Here is a 22,683-nt window from a genome sequence, read left to right on the forward strand (position 1 = left end):
AATACTATGTACGCCTGTGCGTAATTCAGTATGCAAACTGCTTTAAACTAAGTAGAGTTGATCTTGCACCTATTTATACAGAAACTACTTTGCCCGTGTACATATACGCAGTGTGCACACCGACAATATACAACTGTCCACATTAGATAAGTGGATATATTTGTTGACTTCAAAACAGTATATGTACAAGAGTATACATGCTGTCACATACGACTGTAATGTTTGACACAGCAACAGTATACATTCAGTACTCGTCTAAACTAAAACACAGCAACAGTCTATTACCTACAGTATACATTGTTATAAATAATAAGTACAGGATACATACTAAACTAGAGCATTCCATGGGGCACAGCATATAAGTCTTAAACTAGAAGTCTATAAAGTATGCATATTGTTCTAAGCTAAAACACAAGTCTCCACCGTAGTAAACTCGAATCATCTACACTCTACATTATAATACTGTGAGAAGCAAAAACGCAACAGTCTATACTCCTTTCTAAACTAAGGCTAGTCTATCCTACAATTTATTCGTTTTAAGATATAAAAAACAGCAGCAGTCTATATACACTACACATGCAGCTGTAAAATAGAACAGCCTCCTACCTACAATATAATGCCGCTCTCAGCTATAACACAATAACAGTCGAGCCTCTACAATACACACACGAGCTCTCGAAAAGGCAAGTCTACGTGTACACATAACTCCTCTAAACTATAAAACTACAGTACTACGATATGTCCTCCTATAACACAACGGTCTATTACTGCACCCCACACACACAGAGTGTCTGCCAAAAGTGGGACGAAGCAGCGGTGTAAGAAGTTGTTAAGTGGTTTAGCCTTAGGAAGTGAACGTGTTCTAATACAGCAGCAGCAGCAGGAGGAGGGCAATGCCACGTGGGAGAGATCGAGTGAGGTTGGTGGTGGTGGGTGAGTTGAGTGGTGGTGGTGGTAGGTGGTGGTGGTGGGTGAGTTGGGTGGTGGGTGAGTTGGGTGGTGGTGGATGAGTTTGGTGGTGGTGGTGGTGGGTGAGGTGGGTGGTGGTAGGTGGGTGAGTTGAGTGGTGGGTGAGTTGAGTGGTGGTGGTGGGCGAGTTTGGTGGTGGTGGTGGTGGGCGAGTTTGGTGGTGGTGGGTGAGTTTGGTGGTGGTGGTGGTGGTGGGTGAGGTGGGTGGTGGTGGTGGTGGTAGGTGGGTGGTGGTGGTGGGTGGGTGGTGGTGGGTGAGTTGGGTGGTGGTGGTGGTGGGTGAGTTTGGTGGGGGTGAGTTTGGTGGTGGTGGGTGAGTTGGGTGGTGGTGGGTGAGTTGGGTGGTGGTGGGTGAGTTGGGTGGTGGTGGGTGAGTGAGTTGGGTGGTGGTGGTTTTTGAGTTGGATGGTGGGTAAGTTGGGTGGTGGTGGGTGAGTTGGGTGGTGGTGGTTTTTGAGTTGGGTGGTGGTGGTTGTTGAGGTGGATGAGTGTGGTGGTGGTGGTGGTTGTTGTGTTGGGTGGTGGTGGATGTTGCGTTGGCACACGAGTTTTGGCAGCGTTGTGCCTCAATCCTCCTCCTAAGATTTATCGGCACCGCTTCTAAAGAATCATTTTTAAAAACCCCGCGACGACGATTTTGGCGGTCCTCTCGAGCACACGGCATCACAGTCACACACAACAACCTACACACAACAACCAACAAGACAACAACCAAGACCATCATCAATCGTCCGTGGTGGCCCATACCCACGCCGTTGTTATCCGTACACACAAACACACACACAGAGACATCCATAACAACGCATCGCCTTCTGCGATTCCGTTCCCCATCCATCCATCGCCTTAACTCAATAAACGATCTCTCTCTCGGCTTCTTCCAGGACAACTAAAGATTATCATTCTCTCTCTCGTTCCTGGGTGTATAAGCCCAGGGTAACAACAGCAGCAGCAGCTTTTAAACACAAGACATTATCAACAACACGACTGGTAATCACCATCAATCATCTCATTGAGAAGCTCCGGTTTTGGTTAATCTCCTGGCAATTAAATAATTGCGCTATTTCGCTACGAAAGAATACAATCACGGCACAGAAGGAGATATATACATACTACTACAGTACTACGTAACTGTGCTTGCGACCGATACAATGCTTCTTGTTGTAGCAAAGCTTCGTTATCGCAAACTTGTTACGCGTCGGCAATACGCCACTGGAAGTCCCACGGCACAACACTTTGCAGTGTTACGCAGCGTGTAGCCAAGTACATGCTTCGGTATGGTGTGGGGGGGGGGAAGTAATTAATGATGATCACCAATTAAAGCAAAACTTGCAACGTTACCCCACGCCAAGACGAGCACGCGAACTTACCGCAATTGTCGTGGAAGCGAACGCTGCGAATGATGTCCGGCCACAGTGGAGAGTTGTGCATGGGGAGGGGGGGTGTTGTACATTAGTGGAGTTAAAGGCGCACGCGATAAATAAATAAAACATACATCAGCGATCACCACCACCACCACCCACTCTCCCCTCTACCGTGCCACAATCATCACCACCGCCACCACTAAACTCCCTCCACCCCCACCGCCGCCACCATCGCCACCTCCTCCTCCTCCACACCCCCCACAGCCGTTCACTCCCTCCCTCCCTCACCCCAGCAGCCATGCACAGCAGCACAACAACACACACACACCGTAGTTGTTGTGGCTGGGTGGTGTGTGTGTGTGGTGTGCACAACACACTCACACCGTAGTTGTTGTGGCTGGGTGGTGTGTGTGTGTGGTGTGTGCACAACACAACAACACTCACCGTAGTTGTTGTGGCTGTGTTGTGTGGTGCACGTGGAGGTGGTGAATGGGTGGTGTGTGTGGTATGGTGTGTGCACAACAACACTCACACCGCAGTTGATGTGACTGGGTGGTGTGTGCACAACACAACACACCGTAGTTGTTGTGGCTGGGTAATGATGTGATGCACATGGAGGTGATGAATGGGTGGTGTGTAGTGTGTTGTTGTGCTGTGTGTACAGCACAACACCACACTCACACCATAGTTGTTGTGGCTGGGTGGTGCTGTGTGCACACCACAACAACACACACACCGTAGTTGTGGCTGGGTGGTGTGTGCACACCACAACACACCGCAGTTGTTGTGGCTGGGTGGTGTGGTGCACGTGGAGGTGGTGAATGGGTGTTGTGTGTGATGTGGTGTGTGCACAACAACACTCACACCGCAGTTGATGTGACTGGGTGGTGTGTGGTGTGGTGTGTGCACAACACAACACACCGCAGTTGTTGTGGCTGGGTAATGGTGTGATGCACGTGGAGGTGGTGAATGGGTGGTGTGTGTGGTGTGCTGTGTGTACGATAGAGCAAGAAGAGACATACTCACACTGGGACACACACGGCACTTTTTTTATCCCCCCAAAACTCAGTAACCCCCAACCACCTTACACCCTACACCCTAGCCCAACACTACACAAACACCCTACACCCTACACCTTAGCCCAACACTACACAACCACCCCTACACCCCAGCCCAACACCAAACAACCACCGCCAACGGATGGGGGTACATGGTGGGTGGTTGCATGTTGTTGTGATGATGATGGTGGTGGTGGTGGTTGCTCTTGTTGGGACGTGGGAAACAAGTGTTTGTTTGTGCTGGACAGAGTGGCGCATGTCACGTGTTGTTATTGTTTGCTGTGAGCTCTCGCCTTGACGTCAGGTGCACCTGCTGTGTAAACACGTGTGGCCCACCATCATTACTCTTATATCCTTTTTGCTTATTTTAACTATTGACATATTTCTGTGTGTGTGTGAGACTGCGATTTGCTCAAAGTCTTGTCTCGAATTGGCTTTGTGCGTGTGTGTGTGTGTTCATAACGCACGTGTGGGTGTGTGTATACATAGGTCGACTCAGCCTCAAATGAGTACCTGGTGCGGTGTGTAAACATCTCCACGGAGGGAGACAAAGGCGGACGGGCGTGGTGCTGGCCACCCCCTCGTGTGTCATGCCGGCCTTCATAGGTGCTCGCTAACAGCACTTGCCCCAGCAGTCTGTTACAGACTATACGGGGGATCTTTGTCTTTGTTGTATCATGTACGCGTGTGTGTGTGTAGATATACCTTATTGGGTTGCAACACTGTTTTATGTATATTGTGCAAAGCGGCGTATGCTAAAGATGTGCACTACTGCTGTATTATTCATAGTAAAGGGTTGTAGGTTAGATCGCGTAAGTATAAATGTGTCGTAACCCCTCCACCACCCTACACAGCCAGTAAGGATTGACACGTTAACAAAAACGAGCCAATTAGTTTACTACTTCAGCCCCACCGGTGTGTTGGAGAAGTAAATCCACAAAAGTTACAATTCATCCGATGATGTAATTACCAGCGAAACGTCGAACTACTCAAATTGTAAATGTTGTGGATTTACTCTCCAACACACCGGTGGGGCTGAAGTAGTAAACTAATTGGCTCGTTTTTGTTAACGTGTCAATCCTTACTGGCTGTGTAGGGTGGTGGATGGGTTACGACACATTTATACTTACGCGATCTAACCCAACAACAACAACAACATCTTTATTATGATGGATATTGCTCGCGAAAGCCTACGTGTTGTACATGCTGCTGTGTTGTATCCGTGCCTTGTGGCCTGTGTATTCCGGAGCGAGATGGCAACAATGATCGAGGTCAGCTCGGGCACGAGAGGGCTTCAGGAGAGTGAGTGAGAGAGTCCGTGTGGCTTTGGCTTCTTCTCCTACATTGAAGGGGGGGAAACTACAGCCTTTAACCCACGTGTTATAGTCCACAGTTTGGGTGGCATTGCCATAAATCTAAATGGTGAAGTGATCTGCAGTTGTCTGTATATTGCATTGCCGCACTTCAGTTGAATATGCCAATGCGTTTACACCATACACATATCACACAGCACTGTACGTTAGAAATGTACAGCTACACTGCACTTAGTGAACTAAGTGGTGCCGTTTTGAAGAGGACCCCCGTGTATTGCATGGTGACCCATTCAAGGGCTATCCAGGCTCAAGCCCTGCTTAGATTTCCACATCTGACGAGGCGAATTCCGGGTGATTTGGTCACAGACAACGGGAATAACAGAGCACAGCAACACCTACGTACAATAGCCACACATTCATATATTGTATACGAAAAGCGCATGTTACTGAACGTATTAGTTGGCTTTGGCTGTCACATAAGCCCCGGGCTCTCGCACAAACTGCGTTGCGACGTCATTTTATGTCTGTCGAAGGCGAACGACACGGCCATCTATTCCTCTCGACGAGCTCTACGCGGTGCGCCCATCAACAATTCAAAGTTTTGTTTCTTCTGCGCATTCGTCCTCGCTGCTGCGCTTGGACACGACACGACATGACAAGAGAACGATCCGTGCCGGGTGGGTCGTGGCGTTCATGTGCGCGGTGGGACGGAGTCGGCACAAATAAATTAAAATTAATTACGATTTTGACTTCCGTTTATTCGGGACCCCGGGGGTTCTCGCCATGAAACTTTTCATGCACAATGGCAATGAACCTCGTGGGTACTAACAGCTACAGCTGTCCCACTTAATTCAGTCTTTCGCTTTCGGAACCACGTGCCCGGTTTCTCATCGTCATATTAATAATAATAATCAACATCCTCTTCTTCATTGCGCGCCTTCATCTCAGCTTACATTCTTAAAAGCTAGAAATGCATCTGCGACACTTAACAAAGGCTCAGCGCTAGGAAATTGAGAAGGAGCCTCGTTGTCTTTTGGTTCATTCTCTGCTTGCGTTGTGGCCGAAACGTCGTGAGAATTGTATTTTATTATGTTTTATTTTTATTATTTTATTATTTCCCTTCGGCGTGACTTTACCGAAAGAACCAAGAAGATGAATCCCTGCAGTCACGAAAGCTTTAAATCGAAATTTGAGCCTCATTGTCGTACTCGTCTTCAAATTTAAAAAAAACTAATTGAGCGCAATCTCGGTCACGCATTCTGCGATGCCTAAAGTTTATCACAGATATCTCGTTTTTTATAGTGGTTTAAAAAGTCGTAGCTCTTAGCGATGGCATAAGCCCTATATATATTTGTTTGACATTATTAAACGTTTCCAAGCAGACGTAATCCTGGCAACTCCACTACGTTGGTCATTTTTGTTACACAGCTCTTGTGTTTAATTTTTGTACGGTTAAGTTGCGATTGTGATGTCATTTCATCCGGAGTTTTCCAGGGCTGAGCCCCGGGAAGAAAGAAAAAAACATCGAGGAAAGTGTTGGGAGGAGTGGGAGGTTCGGAAGATTGGCCGTCGCTGGAAAATATTCGATGATAAACTGAGCCCTGCGATGTAGTTCTGAGCAGTGCCCTTCAATACAACTGCCTTGCGTTGTGTCGAAACAAGTAAACAATGTCCGACGGCGAGAACAATCAGATCTACTGTGAGCTAATCGCTGTAATCATGAAGAAATCATGCTTGTATTGTACTCTCATTTAACATTGATGCTGGAGTGAAAAAAAGGTTTCATATTTGAAATCGGTTAACTCCCTGCGTGCCCATTACAAGCATTGCTCGACTAAATCCCGAGTTTCTATAACCGGTAGATTTCTCACCACCACCACCACGTGTTGTGCGCGGTGCATTTAGCACCACAGTACGTGGATTTATAGCGTTTGTATATTTGTTTGCTGGTGACTGTGTATTTCATATCGGAATCGACTCCAGTGCTGTTGCTGCTGGCGGCAATAAAAGTTGTTCAGAAGTCAAAAAGTCTCTGGTCCCAATGAGACGTCGTTTGTCAGTACTCAAGAGCCGCAGTTCCTCTCTGTGGTGCAAGACACGCGTTACAAAGACAAAGACCCCCCGTGTAGCCTTCCCAGACTGTTGGGGGCAAGTGCTGTCAGCGAGTAGCACATATGAAGGCCGGCACGGCACACGCGTTACGGACACAAGGCATTGCAGTACATTATTTATCAATCGTGACACCATCGTTTCCCAAGTGCATGCCACTTGCAGGATTTGTACGTTGTTACCTCCAACAGGTCTTACAATTGAAAGTGTTCAACTCGTGCCAGAGATGCACATAAACCACATCACACCGTGCACACAAGTAATTAATTACTCGTTACATTACACACACATCAGCGATCTCAGACTAGAAATATATGTTTGTGTGAACAAGAGGTCGCGGTTTTTATCCGGATTATAAGACGCACGTTACCCCCATCTGTTTTAGTGCTAAAGTCGTGAGTGCGTCTTATAATTCGCTACGGGGGTTGTCTTTGCGTGAGACCAGATTCGTAAAAGTCGATTGACACCGGGCACATGAAGCATAGGGTGCGTCTTACTTTCCGGACCGTCTGATAATGGTGGATAACACGATAAAGAGGTCACCATGAGGACACGTGCGCATACGAATACACACGTACACACACACACACGTGTGTCTAAACTGCCCCACGGTCCACTCGCACACGTAATGAGTTCCACACGTGTGTTATCAGCAACACAACACAACCACGGCCACGTGATTGCACGTGTGGCATTACGATACGACAGTCCAGAATACAACATCGGAAGAACACACTCACCGGCTCACTTGTTTTGAAAAAGGGGGCATGCGGAGTGGATGGCCGGTATGAATGCATTGTCTCGAAACAAAGGGGAGGGAGTGTGTGTGATTATTTCATTATATGTCTCCGATTAACACTTTCACACGCAGCCACATGGAGCGATGACCCCCGACCCACCCACCCATCCTCCTCCTCCCAAGTGGACACCCGGTGAGAAACCGATGTTGGATGTGAGCCACTTTACCCGTGTGGATGACCCGCCTCCTTGTGCCCAAATCCTGGCATTACATTGATGCGTGGGGTCTTGCTGTTGCGAAGCTGGGATGGCAACGAGAGGGGACTATTTAACAAAAAATGGGACCTTTTTGCCCGTATCGAAGTATGAAAAAATTAGAATCGAATAAAAATGGTAAACACTATTGTTATTTTTTGATACTAGAGAGGTTAGCGACTCATAACAATGATGATGCAGGGGCAATGCTGAGGTCAACATATCTGTCTCGGATGTTCAGATCTTTAAGTCCATCGGCCTCTTTTCTTGGCTTTGCAGACCAATATTATCGAGAATTTGTGCGTATGTATGTTGAACTTCTTTCGCACCGTACGCAGACAACCGTGCTAATCGTTAAAGCAAGCGAACTCTGGACCAGTTTCGAAACGTTCTTGCTTGAACGAATGCTGCTGGATAATATTGGTCTTAAAAGTCAATAGGAGTCATTAAAACCACTTATGTTGAGACACATAACGGATTTCTGCTTGTATATGCGCTTACCCATTATGCTCCACAGCAGTGCATGGGTTTGAAAACCGGTTTTTAAGGAACTGGAAAGGAAAGTGAATGAGGAATGGACAAATTCCAAAAACGATGACAGGTTTCAGATGACAGTGGTAGACTCTTGCCTACCAAGTTCAGTGCTCCAATTTGCTTCCTATGTTAACAAGTTAGTGCACAGTTAACAAGTTCACTTGGCTTGGCTATGAGACGTCACTACGCAGGCATGATGCCCAGTGATTGGGATAAAAATAAAAATAGGAATTGGTTTTACCCTTTCTGGCAAAAAACAGGAGGTGTTAAGATGTTCAACTACCGAATAGAAACTTTTTGCAAGGAATCAACTCTGCATTGACCACACGAACTTGTGGCAGAACATGTAAACAAATATGCTCTGAGAATATACGAATTTTTCTTTGAAACTGATTGGCCTACACCCAGAGCATGTTGTCCACCATGGAGATGGAGCGATGAACTCGGCCTCACGTGCAAGGTTCACATCATAGGACCGGGTGATAGCAACGGCCTGGGGATTGATCACGGCTGCTGACGATACAGTGTATAGATTAGAAATTGTACTTTAAGGTCAGCTGTTTCGTGTTTCTATTCAAAAGAGCTATGAGGCCTGCAGCACTCATCTCTGTTCATGTCGATGCGAATTGGGGGCGACACGACAAGGCCGGGGCGCCACGAAAGCGAGATGTTAACTACCTCGCCTGGTATGCAGGAGATAGTGGGTTCGATCCCGACCCTGACGCCTGCTGCTGTATATTTGGAGTTTGCATGTTTCTTTCCCAGTGGTCGCGTGGACTTTTCTCAGGGTCTTCCAATTTTCCCCTCATTTTTGGAGTATTTGGCTGCGATACATTTCCACGCGATAAGCCACTTCGTTGACCTATCATTTATGGCCAAGTCGTTTATGAAAAAGAGCTAAATAACTCAATGGGCCTTACCTGGTAAAAAGCATAGTTTAGTTACTGTGGCAGAGGCCAGTCCCACCATAGGATGAGCACTGTTAACTTCCCAATCTGGTACGTACCCATGTCAATACCCCATGAGGAATGAGTTTCCTGAACCCGACAGGGATTTGAACTCGCATCTTTATACGATCAAGTCGAGTCACCGCCAAGTGCCACTTAGCCAGATTGCATACAGCTGCATTGTAAATGATGAATTTCAATACCTGAACATTACAACTTCTCATGCACAGGTTAGATTACAGGTGCTACGCTATAATTAGCTGGCAATTACAGCAAACGGTGCACCGCAAGCATTGCCACAAATTGCTTTTGTATTGAGAAGCCCATCTGTGCAGTACTGTAATTATATGTTAGGAGCTCAAGTGGCCGAAGAGCAGATGCATTGTCACTGTTAGCGCTGTATTAACAACTTAAGCCACGTGATTACACTCCTTACCAGACCAGATGGCAAATGCTAATAAAAAGTCTTCAATTTCAGTGTAACTATTAAGGATACATATATCTCATTACCCAGCTACACTCAAGTGCAGTGTGGTATTATGTTGACAGCACGAGTTATGAGTACAACGTTTGTAAAGCAATTCTAATGTACAGCCCTTAGTCAAACCGCGCTGGATGAGGGCCTCCCCATTCTGTGTAGGTCGTGGGGAGGGGGGGGGGTGTTTGACCATGCTTCACCATACTGGTCTGTGCGGGTTGATGAATTGCCTCTAAATGAAAATCCTTTCTTCGGCACAAAACAATTATACAATACTTATCAAGCATCCGTGTACAGAAAAATCAACGTTAAAGCAAGTGCAATAGTTTGAATTGAATGACATAACGCGAGTTTGTTTCAGAAATGTCATCGTTGAATAATAGGCACATTCAATTGTGAATTTTTCAATCTCTTTAGTTGATGGGCAGGTCGAGCTTGGTGGGGTTTAGCATGCCTACGCGCACCTCTTCTAAAATGTCTGGACAGCGTGGACGAGTAGGCCAAAATTCCCTTTAGTGGGGCTGTCTAGAGCTCCCTCTAGTAAGGCTCTCCCACCAGCTGTGGCGTGAGCAATTGCAGGCCTGCGCCTTCACCACCTTGAAAACCACGTGGGTGGAAAATTACGTCGACAAAAAAAGTACAGTCATTTTTATGAAAAAAACACACGTGTAGATTTTAAATCAGGCTTCATGCATCCATTGCCTAAGGCACCTTAAGGACAGATCTGCCAAAAGGGTTTGATTGGGCCTGGCAGTGGGCTCAGCGAGGCAGCCCATAGCGCCTTCACGAAGCAGGAAGCACAGGGAAGTCCCCCAGGTGCGAGCGCGAGGTCTCGGGGTGACGGGAATTATTACGGCTGCGTTAAAAAGTGTGGCCCCTCTGGGACGCACGTGCTGGTAGGCAGGCGCTGCGGGAGAACTTGATTTCCCCGCAGATCTGGACGGAAGCGCACTTTGTTAAGTAAAGCAAGTTTTAAACTAATAATACGCGACTTGGGTAGCGTGCGCCGCTGCCAAGCAAAGTCAAACGTAAGTCGAGCTGCTCCGCTCTGCCCCCGACTCTACAAATGTCTTGCCACATTCCATTGGCATCTCGGTAATAATAACCCTTTCAGGTGTTGACACGGTTATTATAAGCGAGACTTTGCTGCTGCTGCTGGGAAGGCCTCGGCAGGCTAAGCCAATGTATCGGTTAACTCGACCGGCATCAGTGAGATGAGCTTATAACATTTCACAAGTTTAAACTATTTTTTGGTCAATGAGTTTGCTGGTAGGTTAGTAATTTATCAATTTTACACCTCTTTGGCTGACAATATGCAGAAAAGCTACATTTTCCTCTTGAAAATAGCAACATCCTGCTTATATATTGATTTTCTCCAAGTTATTCAACTAAGATCTTAGGCAAATTGTTGGCAGTATATCTTAGAAATATGTAAATAGGACAATACCATGTAACCCTGCATTGATGGTACAGTTCAAACAAAATACTGTTCCGATAATTAATTTAGTTAATTTGTAACAGAATTGAGGCTACATAAAAGTTAGGTATATAAATCACCCGCGAAAAAACACGAGGTATTAAAATTTTATTTGACATTTTACAAATGAAAGCAAATACATATATGACACAAGTGGACTAATTTATACACGATTTAATTCATCTATACATAAGCAATTCAAGGACTTTCACAACAGCAAATATTAGCGTGATGTATTGAAAGACTGTAGAGAGACCAGTCTGCAGCTTCTGAATATTTCCTCTTGGCAACGTCCATTCCCACTGGGGCCAGGCTCCATGAAAAACTCAAAATAAATCATCGAATCTGGAGGGGGGCAAAGAGAGTATGTTAAAACACGAACATAATTTACTATGTGCTTAATTATCTGCGAACGAAAAAGTGTCACATTGATTCATTACTCTTTTACAAAAAAAAACTCACGTTTGGCAGCATGCCAATGAGTGCAATACCAGGGTAACACTCTACATTCAAACTCAAATCTCGGTGAAAGTGAAAATGTCTGGCATAAATGGCAGTGATGCATTTGCTGCTTTGTGTACATGCTGTGCTACTTTGGCTGCATTTGGCTTTCTGGAAGCGTCGAAGTATTTATGGTCAAAGAACCCTGGGTGGTGAACTGGCAGCAATGAAGCATCGTGTTGCTTCTCTGCAGCACATCAGGGAAGTTTTTACATCCAATGAAAAAAAACACGGAGCTACAAATGTGCTAATTATTGTAATGTTTTGTCAATAATTAAACTTTCCATGCCAGCCACAAGCCCTGTAATTCCATTGAGACATATACTATTAGTCTACATTTCAATAAGGCTTACTTTTCAAATTTCCCACATAAACCAGGTCCCTTGCTTCAGTTTGAAATAAAATTTCATTAAATTATTTAAAATCATAACATTTGAGACTGCTCCTGTCCGTGACCAAATCACCCAGAATGCACCAGATAACATCAGATTTCAGAAGCAAAGCGGCAGGCTTCAGCCTAGATGGTGCTTGGGATGGGCAGACAATATGTATGACACAGATTTTATAGGCTAAGGAGTTACATTGTCAGCAGAGGGCGGTGTTGCAAAATCCATCGTCACACTGTACTGTAGTCAAAAGTCTATGCTCCCTGTCAGCATTCACCAACCAGCATTCACCAACATGGTGAAGTATGGTTAAATAACCCCCACGACCTTGAGGGGACCTCATCCAACAGTGGCATGACAAAAGGGCTGTAGATATAAGTGACACTGCTTTTGTAATCCGTGCAGAAATTGAACTGTGCATTTTAGCACGCATTTACGACCGACATAAAAGTGCAATATAAGGTATGTTTGTATCTGGGAATGCATTTGGACAGGTATCGAACACAATACGGTTTTTCAGTAAGGCAGTTCTTGCCAACCCCATTTGTCAACGGATTACATCCCCGTTGCTCCGAGGACCTCTACAGCTCTGTGGGTGAACAGCGGGCGTGGGGGGGGTAGGGGTTCTGTGCAGTGTGTGAAGTCCAACTCACCGTGTACTTGTCCCACTTCTTCTCGGGGTCATATGGCTCCCAGCGGCTCGCTGGGAAAATGTGCTTGTTCTTCTCGTACCAGCAGCGCAGGACCACTTTGCCTGCGTGAGACTGGGAAAACAAGGAAAATCATCACCCGTGTCTGTAGAACTTCTTTCGCACCGTATGTAGCCAACCGTGCTAATCGGAGGTTTGTATAATTAAGCATTGACATGTAACACTTAATAACGATTTGAATTCTATATCCAGGAAAGTCTCAACATTTTTTCTAAGGAGGTGTTTTTCTTGGGATATTTACCAAATTGAGCAGTTTTGTTTGGGAATAAATGGAGAACTATCTTCAAGTAACTAGAGAAAAAGTTAATTATTCAATCTTAATTATTCAGTTTTTCCTCTTCTTTACATGCACGTGTATGTTTTGATTAAAGTTTCATGTATTTTGTTCAATAAAATGTCGATAACACTCTTGAGTATTGTATGCGTGTTGCTGCATCTTCCAAGGTTACATTGCACAACGGTGACCACGATGTTCATGCCGAGTCGCCGAATGGAAATCACCATCGCTTACCTCGTCCTTCTCCACCGTGGCATCGTTGAACAACCGAATGTCGTCGTGAACATCAAAACTGAAGAGCGGACCTGAACACAGGGACAGATAAAAATGTATACAATGAACGCTTCAAACTAGATTCCAGTATCAGACCTTGCACATTCAGCCCCTTTGTCAAACCACTGCTGGATAAGGGCCTCCCCCCTTCCATCCAATCACTATGCAGGTTCTATCCTCTTTAACTTCTGACTATTACATTGGGTGCATTTACAGGTAATTTTATCAGTCAGTGGATGTGAAATGTTTGATGCTGCATTAATTTTTCTACTATAATTGTAATTTTCTGTAACTGCAAACAGTTCCATTGAGCAGTGCTACGATATAAAAATACAAAAGGGGCAGTGTACCAATGGACGTTGGATGCAATTAGCTTTTTCAGTTATAAAACGATTACACTGACAGGTGGGCAAGCATGGAAATCTATGGTCAGCCAGCCAAACAATTGCAAAGTCTTAATACCCAAAGGCTAGTTGGAATGGGGAAATTGGTATTGAATCATAAGGGGCTCTCATCTGATTAAACTACAAAATCAATCAGTTCACAATACTTGATGAAAGACAGGACACAATGTCCTCATTATCACTAAAACAAACCAGATTATTAATGGCCAGGTCACAAGCATCTGCTCATTTTATATAATTCTGGAAAAAAATGCTGGGTGACAATAGTAATTAACACAAAACATTCCCCAACTCATTTAGAATTTCACTTCAGATTGTGTAGATGTTACAAAACGCATGCTTACGTCACATAAAATCTCTGAAGGGTATCAGTGAATGATGCCAATTGTAAGAATATAGCCTGGACTGGAAAGAGGCCAAAACCTCTTAGTGTGGCAATTATGCATGAGGGGACGGAACTCCCATAAGGATTTTACTGCAGCGGCACAAATGTGGCACACACAAACACAAAGTTTCCTCACTTACCACTCTTGCCCCTGGCTTTAGTCACGATGAAATCGTAAAAGGAATAATGCTGTAAACAGAAGCATAAAGACACTGAAATGAAGACCCTCAAACATCAACTCATTATGCTTGAGAAAGCCAAAAACAATGAGAAATTGGCCAAGAAGGAATGGGCAATATTAACGAAAATGTACCCCAATACCAGTCAACAAATTATCACACCACAGACAGGTTTGCACAGACGTAGCAATGTGATAGTAAATGCACTGCATTAGCTGTAACATACGTATCTCAAATACTAGAAAACACATTAAGTATTCATAGAAAGTCGATTTCACACCCTTTGCAAGTACATTCATTGGCTGAATCTGTAGACTTTTTAAATTAACACTTTTGCTATTTATGTTTTGTGCATAGTTATTATGTACCGAGTTTTTTTGTTTTAATGTCAGCTAATCAAGTAAATGCCATTTTACGTGCAACAGTGAAGCACATTGTATTTAAAGCCATAGAGCCATGTTGCTTGACATTAAGGCTTCTTAGAACTTTTAAGAGTGCTTGCGGGTACGTTTGATAGAATTAGTTATAGCTAACATTACAATATTGCTGCTCGATCTTGTCTTCAAGGCTAGAGATAAATAATTTTTTGCACTAATCCACACGGACTTAATAGAAGAGCCATTTTATAACATTTTAATGTGCACTGTATTTCATCCAGCCTTGAAACAAACTGCTTACAATCTAATGTAACCAGTCTGCATAACAGATTTGGATTCAGGTAGTTGGTTTCAAAGTACGGTACATTTAATTTCAGTCAAATAAAATCTTGTTTTTTAAAAAATATACTTTTGCAATAAAACATAATTATTAAGCAAGGCATCTTGCATTCATTAATTCCCTTGTCACTGCTGGTTATACACAATATTCTCATCTCAGGGACAGATGGTTCTGTTGCTGGTTGATTAATGTTACTTGGGAATAATTAGTGTTACAGGCAAGCAGCACAGACCCATAACGCATAGGGGTCATTCAAGTTCACGGAGCATTATCGTCATCTAAGCATGGCTTATATGTGTTTTCGTCCTTCATGATTCTTAATCAACATCCATCAGGTATTACTGCTGGATAATTCATTATCATGGTCAATCCCAGACAAGCTTGTCCTTAGCAAATCAATTTTAATAAGGTATTTACATCTTCTTAATGTGCCCTGCTTTGCTTACCCGGATCTGAACAGATGACAAGCATGACCTTATGTACAAAAAAAATCCACATCCAATTTGTCTACACAACATGCGAGCAATTGAGCAAGGTGAAGTAGACTGGAGTATCAAGGCCAATAATTTCCACAAAAAATAACTTCATCAGTTGATGACATAATAACCTAATATGGCAATGATATTTTACAGATGCACATTCAAGCTACACATAAAACAAAAGCTGGTTTCAGTCGACAACTACTATAATGCATTGTGTCACTGCCTGGATGGCTGTTAACATAAATGTCTTTAAGTTTTGGCTCTCAATTTTTGATAAGCACCCAAGAAAATATTGCATTGTGAATTGAGTAAACAACCCAATTTCGTGCAAATGCTTTTAAAAAGGGTGCAGTATTGTTTTACTATATCATTTAATTCTGGTTGTAAACCTAATTAGAACAGCTTCATGTTTCACTGTGACTAATTGCAGCATGTAAAGTATGATGCTTAAAAAAGGTATGGTGCAGATCTGGCAAGGAAATTAAAACACATAAAAAATTACAATAACATGATATGCCTGTTGAAAAGCTTGGTGTGTTTTTGCAGCTGCTTATGGATATTTTTGCAGATGTATTCCTATACAATAACAAAGGACATAAATGCGAATTTGATTAGCATTGGAACCTGTGCCTGGGTAATACCTACATGAGGAATGATCAAATCCTCTTTGATATACATCAGCTGTTCCACTCCAGAAGTTCTAAACAATGGAACAAATCACATAACAAGAACATGAGATGCATAATTCAAGCTGTAGGGAATGCTGCGCAATTAATACACATGAAACGCCAACAAATAGAGACATCCAAGTGTAATAAAACGTTTAAAATATCAAAGCAAGACAGACGTTAATCAATCACTGCAATGTATATGGGACCAATGCAGCTACCAAAAACCACATGGTAAACTCCAGTGATGATCCCTTGGTGAAATAGTTTGTGTAATCAAAAGCATCACCTGAGCTCACTGAAGTCCTTCCGCAGCATTTCTAGGCACTTCTGTAGGAACTGCTGGATGGTGTTTCCCTTCTTCATCTGTAAGTAAAACATGTGGCATTTGCACAGGATGGTGAAAACGTGCTATGTAATGACTACATTGAGTCTAGCTTGAACAATCGTCACAAACTCATGAGATTCAATCCGCAATGCATTCACCAAAAAGGTCTTTCACTAAAAACATAGTCTATCATATGATACACCCATGTCAGACCATGAGAAAAACTACAATTAGTTTATTGGGATACAAATCACAGATTTATAAAAAATAACTCTTAGCAGTGACATTATTGTTGTAACACTGATCATAAACAATACAATTTTGTTCGAGTTTTATCATGGCTAAATCAAGGCAATGTTTTGATTCTGGTCTCGATATGGATAGTCCCCAGGGTGCTGTGAATTATGGCCCCTTTCTCTGCGGTCTGGGTGCATTGCGAGTCCAGTGTGCCAAGTCTTAATTTTACTGATGTATCATTCTAAGGAGGAACAGATAAACGCTACGTACCCGGACAGTCTTTCTGTGCCCAGAGCCATCCCAGTAGCTGTAGGTGATCACAATCTCCTCGTCTGAGTGGATTAATACAAGTTAAAACGCAGAAAAGCACTTCGCACCAGAATGTCATATTTTTTATGCAAAAATAAATTCCATATCCTTAAATAAATGCACAACCTAAACCATACAAAACAACTCAATTCCATGGTGCCAATATAAAAACATAAGCAGTAATTATTATTCAAGTAAACATAACATTTACCGAGTTATTGATAAGACCAAAAAACAATGCAAAGAAGCCCTAATAATCCAGGTACATGCTTTTGCTGGTGTTAGTCACCACTCACTTTTGATTTTCTCTTGCTGGCTCTCCCACTCCTGTCTCAGCTCTTCTCTCAATCTGTTGTCTTCCTCCTACGAAAATTATAACAAGAAACACAGCCAGGTTGAACACAAATCCATCGTAAATTAGAGAAGCATTCACTTGCGATTTAACAGTGGATAATCTGTTCCTTCAAGATGAACCTATAAGTTGGGCTGATTATATTATAATCGATGTGTTGATACGGTATTTAAGTAGAATTTCATTTAGGGCAGGAAAGTTAACTCGGCTGTTTGTCAGAGTGCCACAGGAGCTATAATAATGTCCAAGGTGGAGAGAATTCAGGTAAAATATGTCAGCGACAGCACGAGTTGTCCATAAGCGCCTCAGCACAATGCTAAGAAAACATCTGATCTATGCTTCACCCTCTGTAATCAAACCCATTCTGCTACAAGCAAATAGCAAATTCACAATGTAAAAGATAAACAGACATTACTTCACCACTTTGATGTGTTTGCCCTACTTGACATCATTATGTGTACATATGAACCTTATGACGGGACCCTGGGGTCCCATAAGCCCCCGGGGGGCTCTCGCATAAACATTATATTATAATGTAAACAAAAACTTTGCTCTTTTTCACCAATAAATTTAAAGGAATGGTGGCAAGTGCCATCTTATTAAACTATGCCTTTAAAATGGAAAACTACTTGCTTGCAGTACCTCTATTTAAATACACGATCGAAAAAATAATTTACACCCCTCTGTCAATCATCGTGTTTCTCAGTGTGGATTTGTGAACACACTTTGTAAACAGTACATAAAATAGTACGCGCTTTCAATGCGCTGTTCATATTGTAACAAGCGTTTATACCAATGTTACTCTACAGAGTAGTGGGTCGCCGCTCCTCTTATCCACATTGATGCGAGCGGTATGTGGGGACTAATGTTTTTTTTTGCGGTTAAGCCAATCTGCACAGATGCATACGGACAAGAGAGTATTATCAAACAAGAGGAATTAACGGTGCAACGCATCTCATCTGTTAAATATCTGCAGGTAATAGGATTGTCATCGATTGATCCTGGCTGCAGACATTGGTAGGTCACACGTAATAATGAAGATAAGAGAGCAGTTTCACTGTATTATGCATCCTGTTATGACAAATTAAGGACTTAAGTCGTGTAGGCAGTTTGAGCAGCTTTGGATACGACTTATGATCCTGCCCATATCCGAGCATGGAGTGCATTCGCTTGTTAAGCTCTTCTGCGCATTCGTCCTCGCTGCGCTTGGATGACATAACTGAATGATCTGCGCCGGGTGGGTCGCAGCGTTTTTGCGCGCGGTGGGGTAGAGTCGCCAAAAATAAATAAATTACGATTTTGACTTCCGTTTATTCGGGACCCTGGGGTCCTGCCATAAGGTTCATATGCAGGCTTTGCCAATAGTGGATGAGGGGCCTCTCCATGCCATGCAAGTCATGGGGGTCATTTGACCATACATCAGAATACTGGTCAAAGCAGGCATGTGAAGACAGATAATTGATGTGGGAACGAGTACACTACAATGGATATCAACTCCGGTTGTCGCCTGATGAGGCTGGTTACAATTACCGGCGAAACGTCGTACCCGAATTGTAAATGTTGTAGGTTTACTCTCCAACACACCGGTGTGCTGAACTAGTAATGAATTGCCACGTTTTGTTTACTTAACAAACCTTACTAATTGTCTGTCGGGTGGTGGCGGGTTTAACGACACATACTTGCGCGATCTAACCTAAATAAAAACTATTATGGACAATGGATATTGCCGAGCTGCCCTCTGCTGGCCACAACGAAGTCCCACAGCTTATACAAACTTAAGCAAGGTGGTCGCCCATCCAAGAACTATCCAGGCACAAATTTGCTGAGCACTGATGAGATCAGAAGCATCATCAATGACCTGATCATAGGTGAAATCATTATACTAAACGCTAAAATAATGCCTGCAAGAAGCTTGAACTCTTTTCGATTTTTTTAAGAAACCCCTACTCCTGCTTAAAGTACAGCATTGGAAATTAATGGAGGCATAGAATAGGTTTGCATGGCAGAAGATGGTTAAGACAAGCAATGATCAACACTGACCTCCCTGCCCCGGTCCGGAAGAAAGCTGGTGTCCACATCTGGATTTTTACCAATTTTTTTCTTTTTCACCGGGTACTCGATTTCTAAAACGAAATATCCAGTCAGCAACATCCAAATTACGGAAGCATCAAAAGTGAGTGGATACACATTTCAAACATTACAATGCACATTCGTGGGTCATTCGGAAGCAGGCAACGGTGTAACAAGATAACCTCTTTTACAGGGGTGCCCGAGGCTCAAGGTGTCAAGTTTTTCAGACAGACCTTCATCAGAGAGGCTGCTGTTGTAGTCTTCATCATCTTCCTCGCAATCGTTCAGACTGAACGACAAGCTGGCGATCTTTCTCTTCTGCTCCATCTTCTTTTCCTTCTCACGCTGCAGCTCCTGCTTCCTGCATTGATGGTAATGATTCAGCATCGGCTTTTGCGCAGGAAGCACTTCCATCATGCTAATATCTCACAACTCATTTATGAAATGAAAACTCTGCAATGTTGAAAGCAGGTAGTGATCAGGGCAGCAATACAGGACTTAAGCAAAAATTTACTGGCATGATTCCTTGTTAAAAGGTTTCAGTTTGGTGTTAACATCTTAACACCTGTTTTGTTGCCAGAAAAAAAAGGGGAAAACCTACTATCAAGAAAATCTACTTTAAATTCATCCTACACTAGTGGTAGGGGGTTCATGATGGGGGTTTTAACGTTGAGTACTTTGTGTTTAGGTAACACTTAACATAAACTAACTTGAAAGCAACTTCCAAAAATATTTGTAATAACTGGCGAAAGAGACTATGGCGGTGACGTCTCTTTGGCAACTGTACAGCAAGTGTGGGAATGCACACAATTCATCCGCATCTGCACTCACAGCAATAGTTCCTTGCTAAGCTCCTTCTTGGCAAGCTGCTTCTCACGTTCTTTCACAAGCGCTTCCTGTCTCGCCTTCATATCATTCAGGGTCACCAGACCTGTGCAAGTGGCAGGAAAGATGGTGAAAAGAAAAATCAAAGAATTGTTCGGTACACTAACACACCACATTGCTCAGAAACTTACGCTGTGTGATGTTTCATTAGGACTTAATTGCTGGACCACGTAAGTAGGCGTGAATTTTTCTATTAAAACTTTGGATACCAATAACTTGTAAATTTGAATTATATAATTGTTTACATCAAGTTATAGCCATAAAACACGTGCATGTTGTTTTTATCAGTGATATAATGACAACTGATGCGATAGTGCTTACCCACTGTACTTGACTTGAGTTCCGCCTCCACAGCATCATAATGTGCTGAGAATTTTCTGTCAATGTTGGACTTGGCCAAGTTTTCCTGACAAGAACAATGATGCATTTGTTAAAACAGATTTGTGTTTTCATCATCAACCCCAAATGCAACACCACTATTTTTGTTTGTCATCCAAAGACAAAGCTATATGCTCATTACAACATCAGTTTAACACGTAGGCTTTCGCGACCAATATTATTCATAATCAACGTTTTTGGGTTTAGATCGCGTTATTTATAAATGTGTCGTAACCCTCCACCACCCGACACGGCCAATCAGTAAAAAAAAGTGTCACATTGACAAAAGACAAATAGTTCACTGCTTTAGCCCACCGGTGTGTTGAAGCGTGAAACCACAACAATTTACAATTTGAGTACGACGTTTCGCTGGTATATAAGAACGGGAGACACAGCAGAGCCTCACCATTCTGGCGAATTGCCCGATGATGCTGGATGCAATTACCAGCGAAACGTCGTACTCAAATTGTAAATTGTTGTGGTTTCACGCTTCAACACACCGGTGGGCTAAAGCAGTGAACTATTTGTCTTTTGTCAACGTGACACTTTTTTTACTGATTGGTCGTGTCGGGTGGTGGAGGGTTACGACACATTTATAAATAACGCGATCTAAACCCAAAAATGTTGATTATGAATCATTCACAACATGTTTACATTCTTATTGCATATGATTTTCCAATGGTATACCTGGCTCCTACTACAGGAATGTGCAATTAACAAATTTGGTTCAGGGCTGTACATTTGGATAACCATTTAAAACATCGTTATAGCAAGGACACTTCGGCTGTTGACTTTAATTGATCAGCGACAATGATAACCACATGAACAGCACAGCTTCGCCATCTAACACGATTCAACTTAAAATAGTGTAAAACTGTATTAGACTTCCTCTCAGAATCCATATACTGTACATGTACGGCCCTTATAAATCTACTGCTGAATGAAGACCTCCCCACACAATGCAGGTCGTGGGGGTTATACGACCATACTTCACCTCGCTGGTCAGTGCAAGAGAGTTGGTAACGGGAGCATAGGCATGGAACCATCTAATACAACAGTGCAACTTGATGGACTGCCCTCTTACTGACCACCACGTCGCCTCGAGTATCTCCGATACAATACATTCGTGTATTTATTGCGTAAGTTGTCTTCATTTAATACGTAATAGATAACTTTCGCATCACTACACGGTGCATCATTTCACTGGCTTTTATCAAGGGTCAAGATGTAAACGTGTCGCAGTTACAAAACAAACGTGCTTATTCTACACAAGACGGCGTTCAACACATTTGATTACAAGTCAAGAGAATACGTTTCCACTTCAACAAATAAGGAACCACGTTACGTGACATTAACGTTTAACGGTAATGTTTACATTGTTTCCCGAACTTCCCACATGCCCCCACACCCACGACACGAGCCCGGGGTCATGTGTCCCCCGGCGGGGGGGAATTAGGAAACTCCTCGGGCATCGCAGAGGCCTACTCACCTCGGCAATCCTTATCTTGAGCGCTTCGAGCTGCTCCTTCTGCTGCTCGCGCTTCTTCATCAGCTGCATGGCCCTGCCAGCCTCGCTGGCGGCTCCCTTGTACTGCGCCATGTCTGGGAACTGAGCGAGTGAGGCTGCTAACGCTACCAGGAGAGACCGCGACGAGACAACGCTACCGCCGCCGCCGAACAATGGCCGCCTTCACCACGACCGCCGGCTCGACGCGCTCGCTCTGCGCATGCGCGCGGAGTTGTTGAATCTGCCCGCGTGGGAACGCCTCACAACTCCCTCCCTCACGTGACCACCTGGGGTGACAATGCCACCAGTGTCCACCATGGGTAGTGTCCACCACCGTGGGTAGTGGTCACCTTGGGTAGTGTCCACCACCTTGGGCAGTGTCCACTACGGGCAGTG

At 43.7% G+C, this 22,683-nt stretch overlaps 1 protein-coding gene across 1 annotated transcript; it reads right to left on the reverse strand.

Moving 5' to 3' along the window:
- Positions 1–11,332: 11,332 nt before the first annotated feature.
- FAM50A (family with sequence similarity 50 member A) lies at positions 11,333–22,498 on the reverse strand. The gene is made up of 13 exons (XM_078871550.1): positions 22,270–22,498; positions 20,724–20,808; positions 20,349–20,448; positions 19,751–19,878; positions 19,488–19,570; positions 17,392–17,458; positions 17,057–17,118; positions 16,511–16,587; positions 16,199–16,253; positions 14,316–14,364; positions 13,348–13,418; positions 12,780–12,890; positions 11,333–11,584 (listed from the first exon to the last, which is right to left on the reverse strand). Exons 1-13 carry the CDS (start codon positions 22,378–22,380, stop codon positions 11,576–11,578), a joined length of 1,008 nt encoding a protein of 335 aa, XP_078727676.1. The 5' UTR covers positions 22,381–22,498; the 3' UTR covers positions 11,333–11,575.
- Between the last annotated feature and the right edge of the window lie 185 nt (positions 22,499–22,683).

This window comes from Lampetra fluviatilis, chromosome 32, assembly GCF_964198595.1.
Source record: "Lampetra fluviatilis chromosome 32, kcLamFluv1.1, whole genome shotgun sequence".
Taxonomy (NCBI): Eukaryota; Metazoa; Chordata; class Hyperoartia; order Petromyzontiformes; family Petromyzontidae; genus Lampetra; species Lampetra fluviatilis.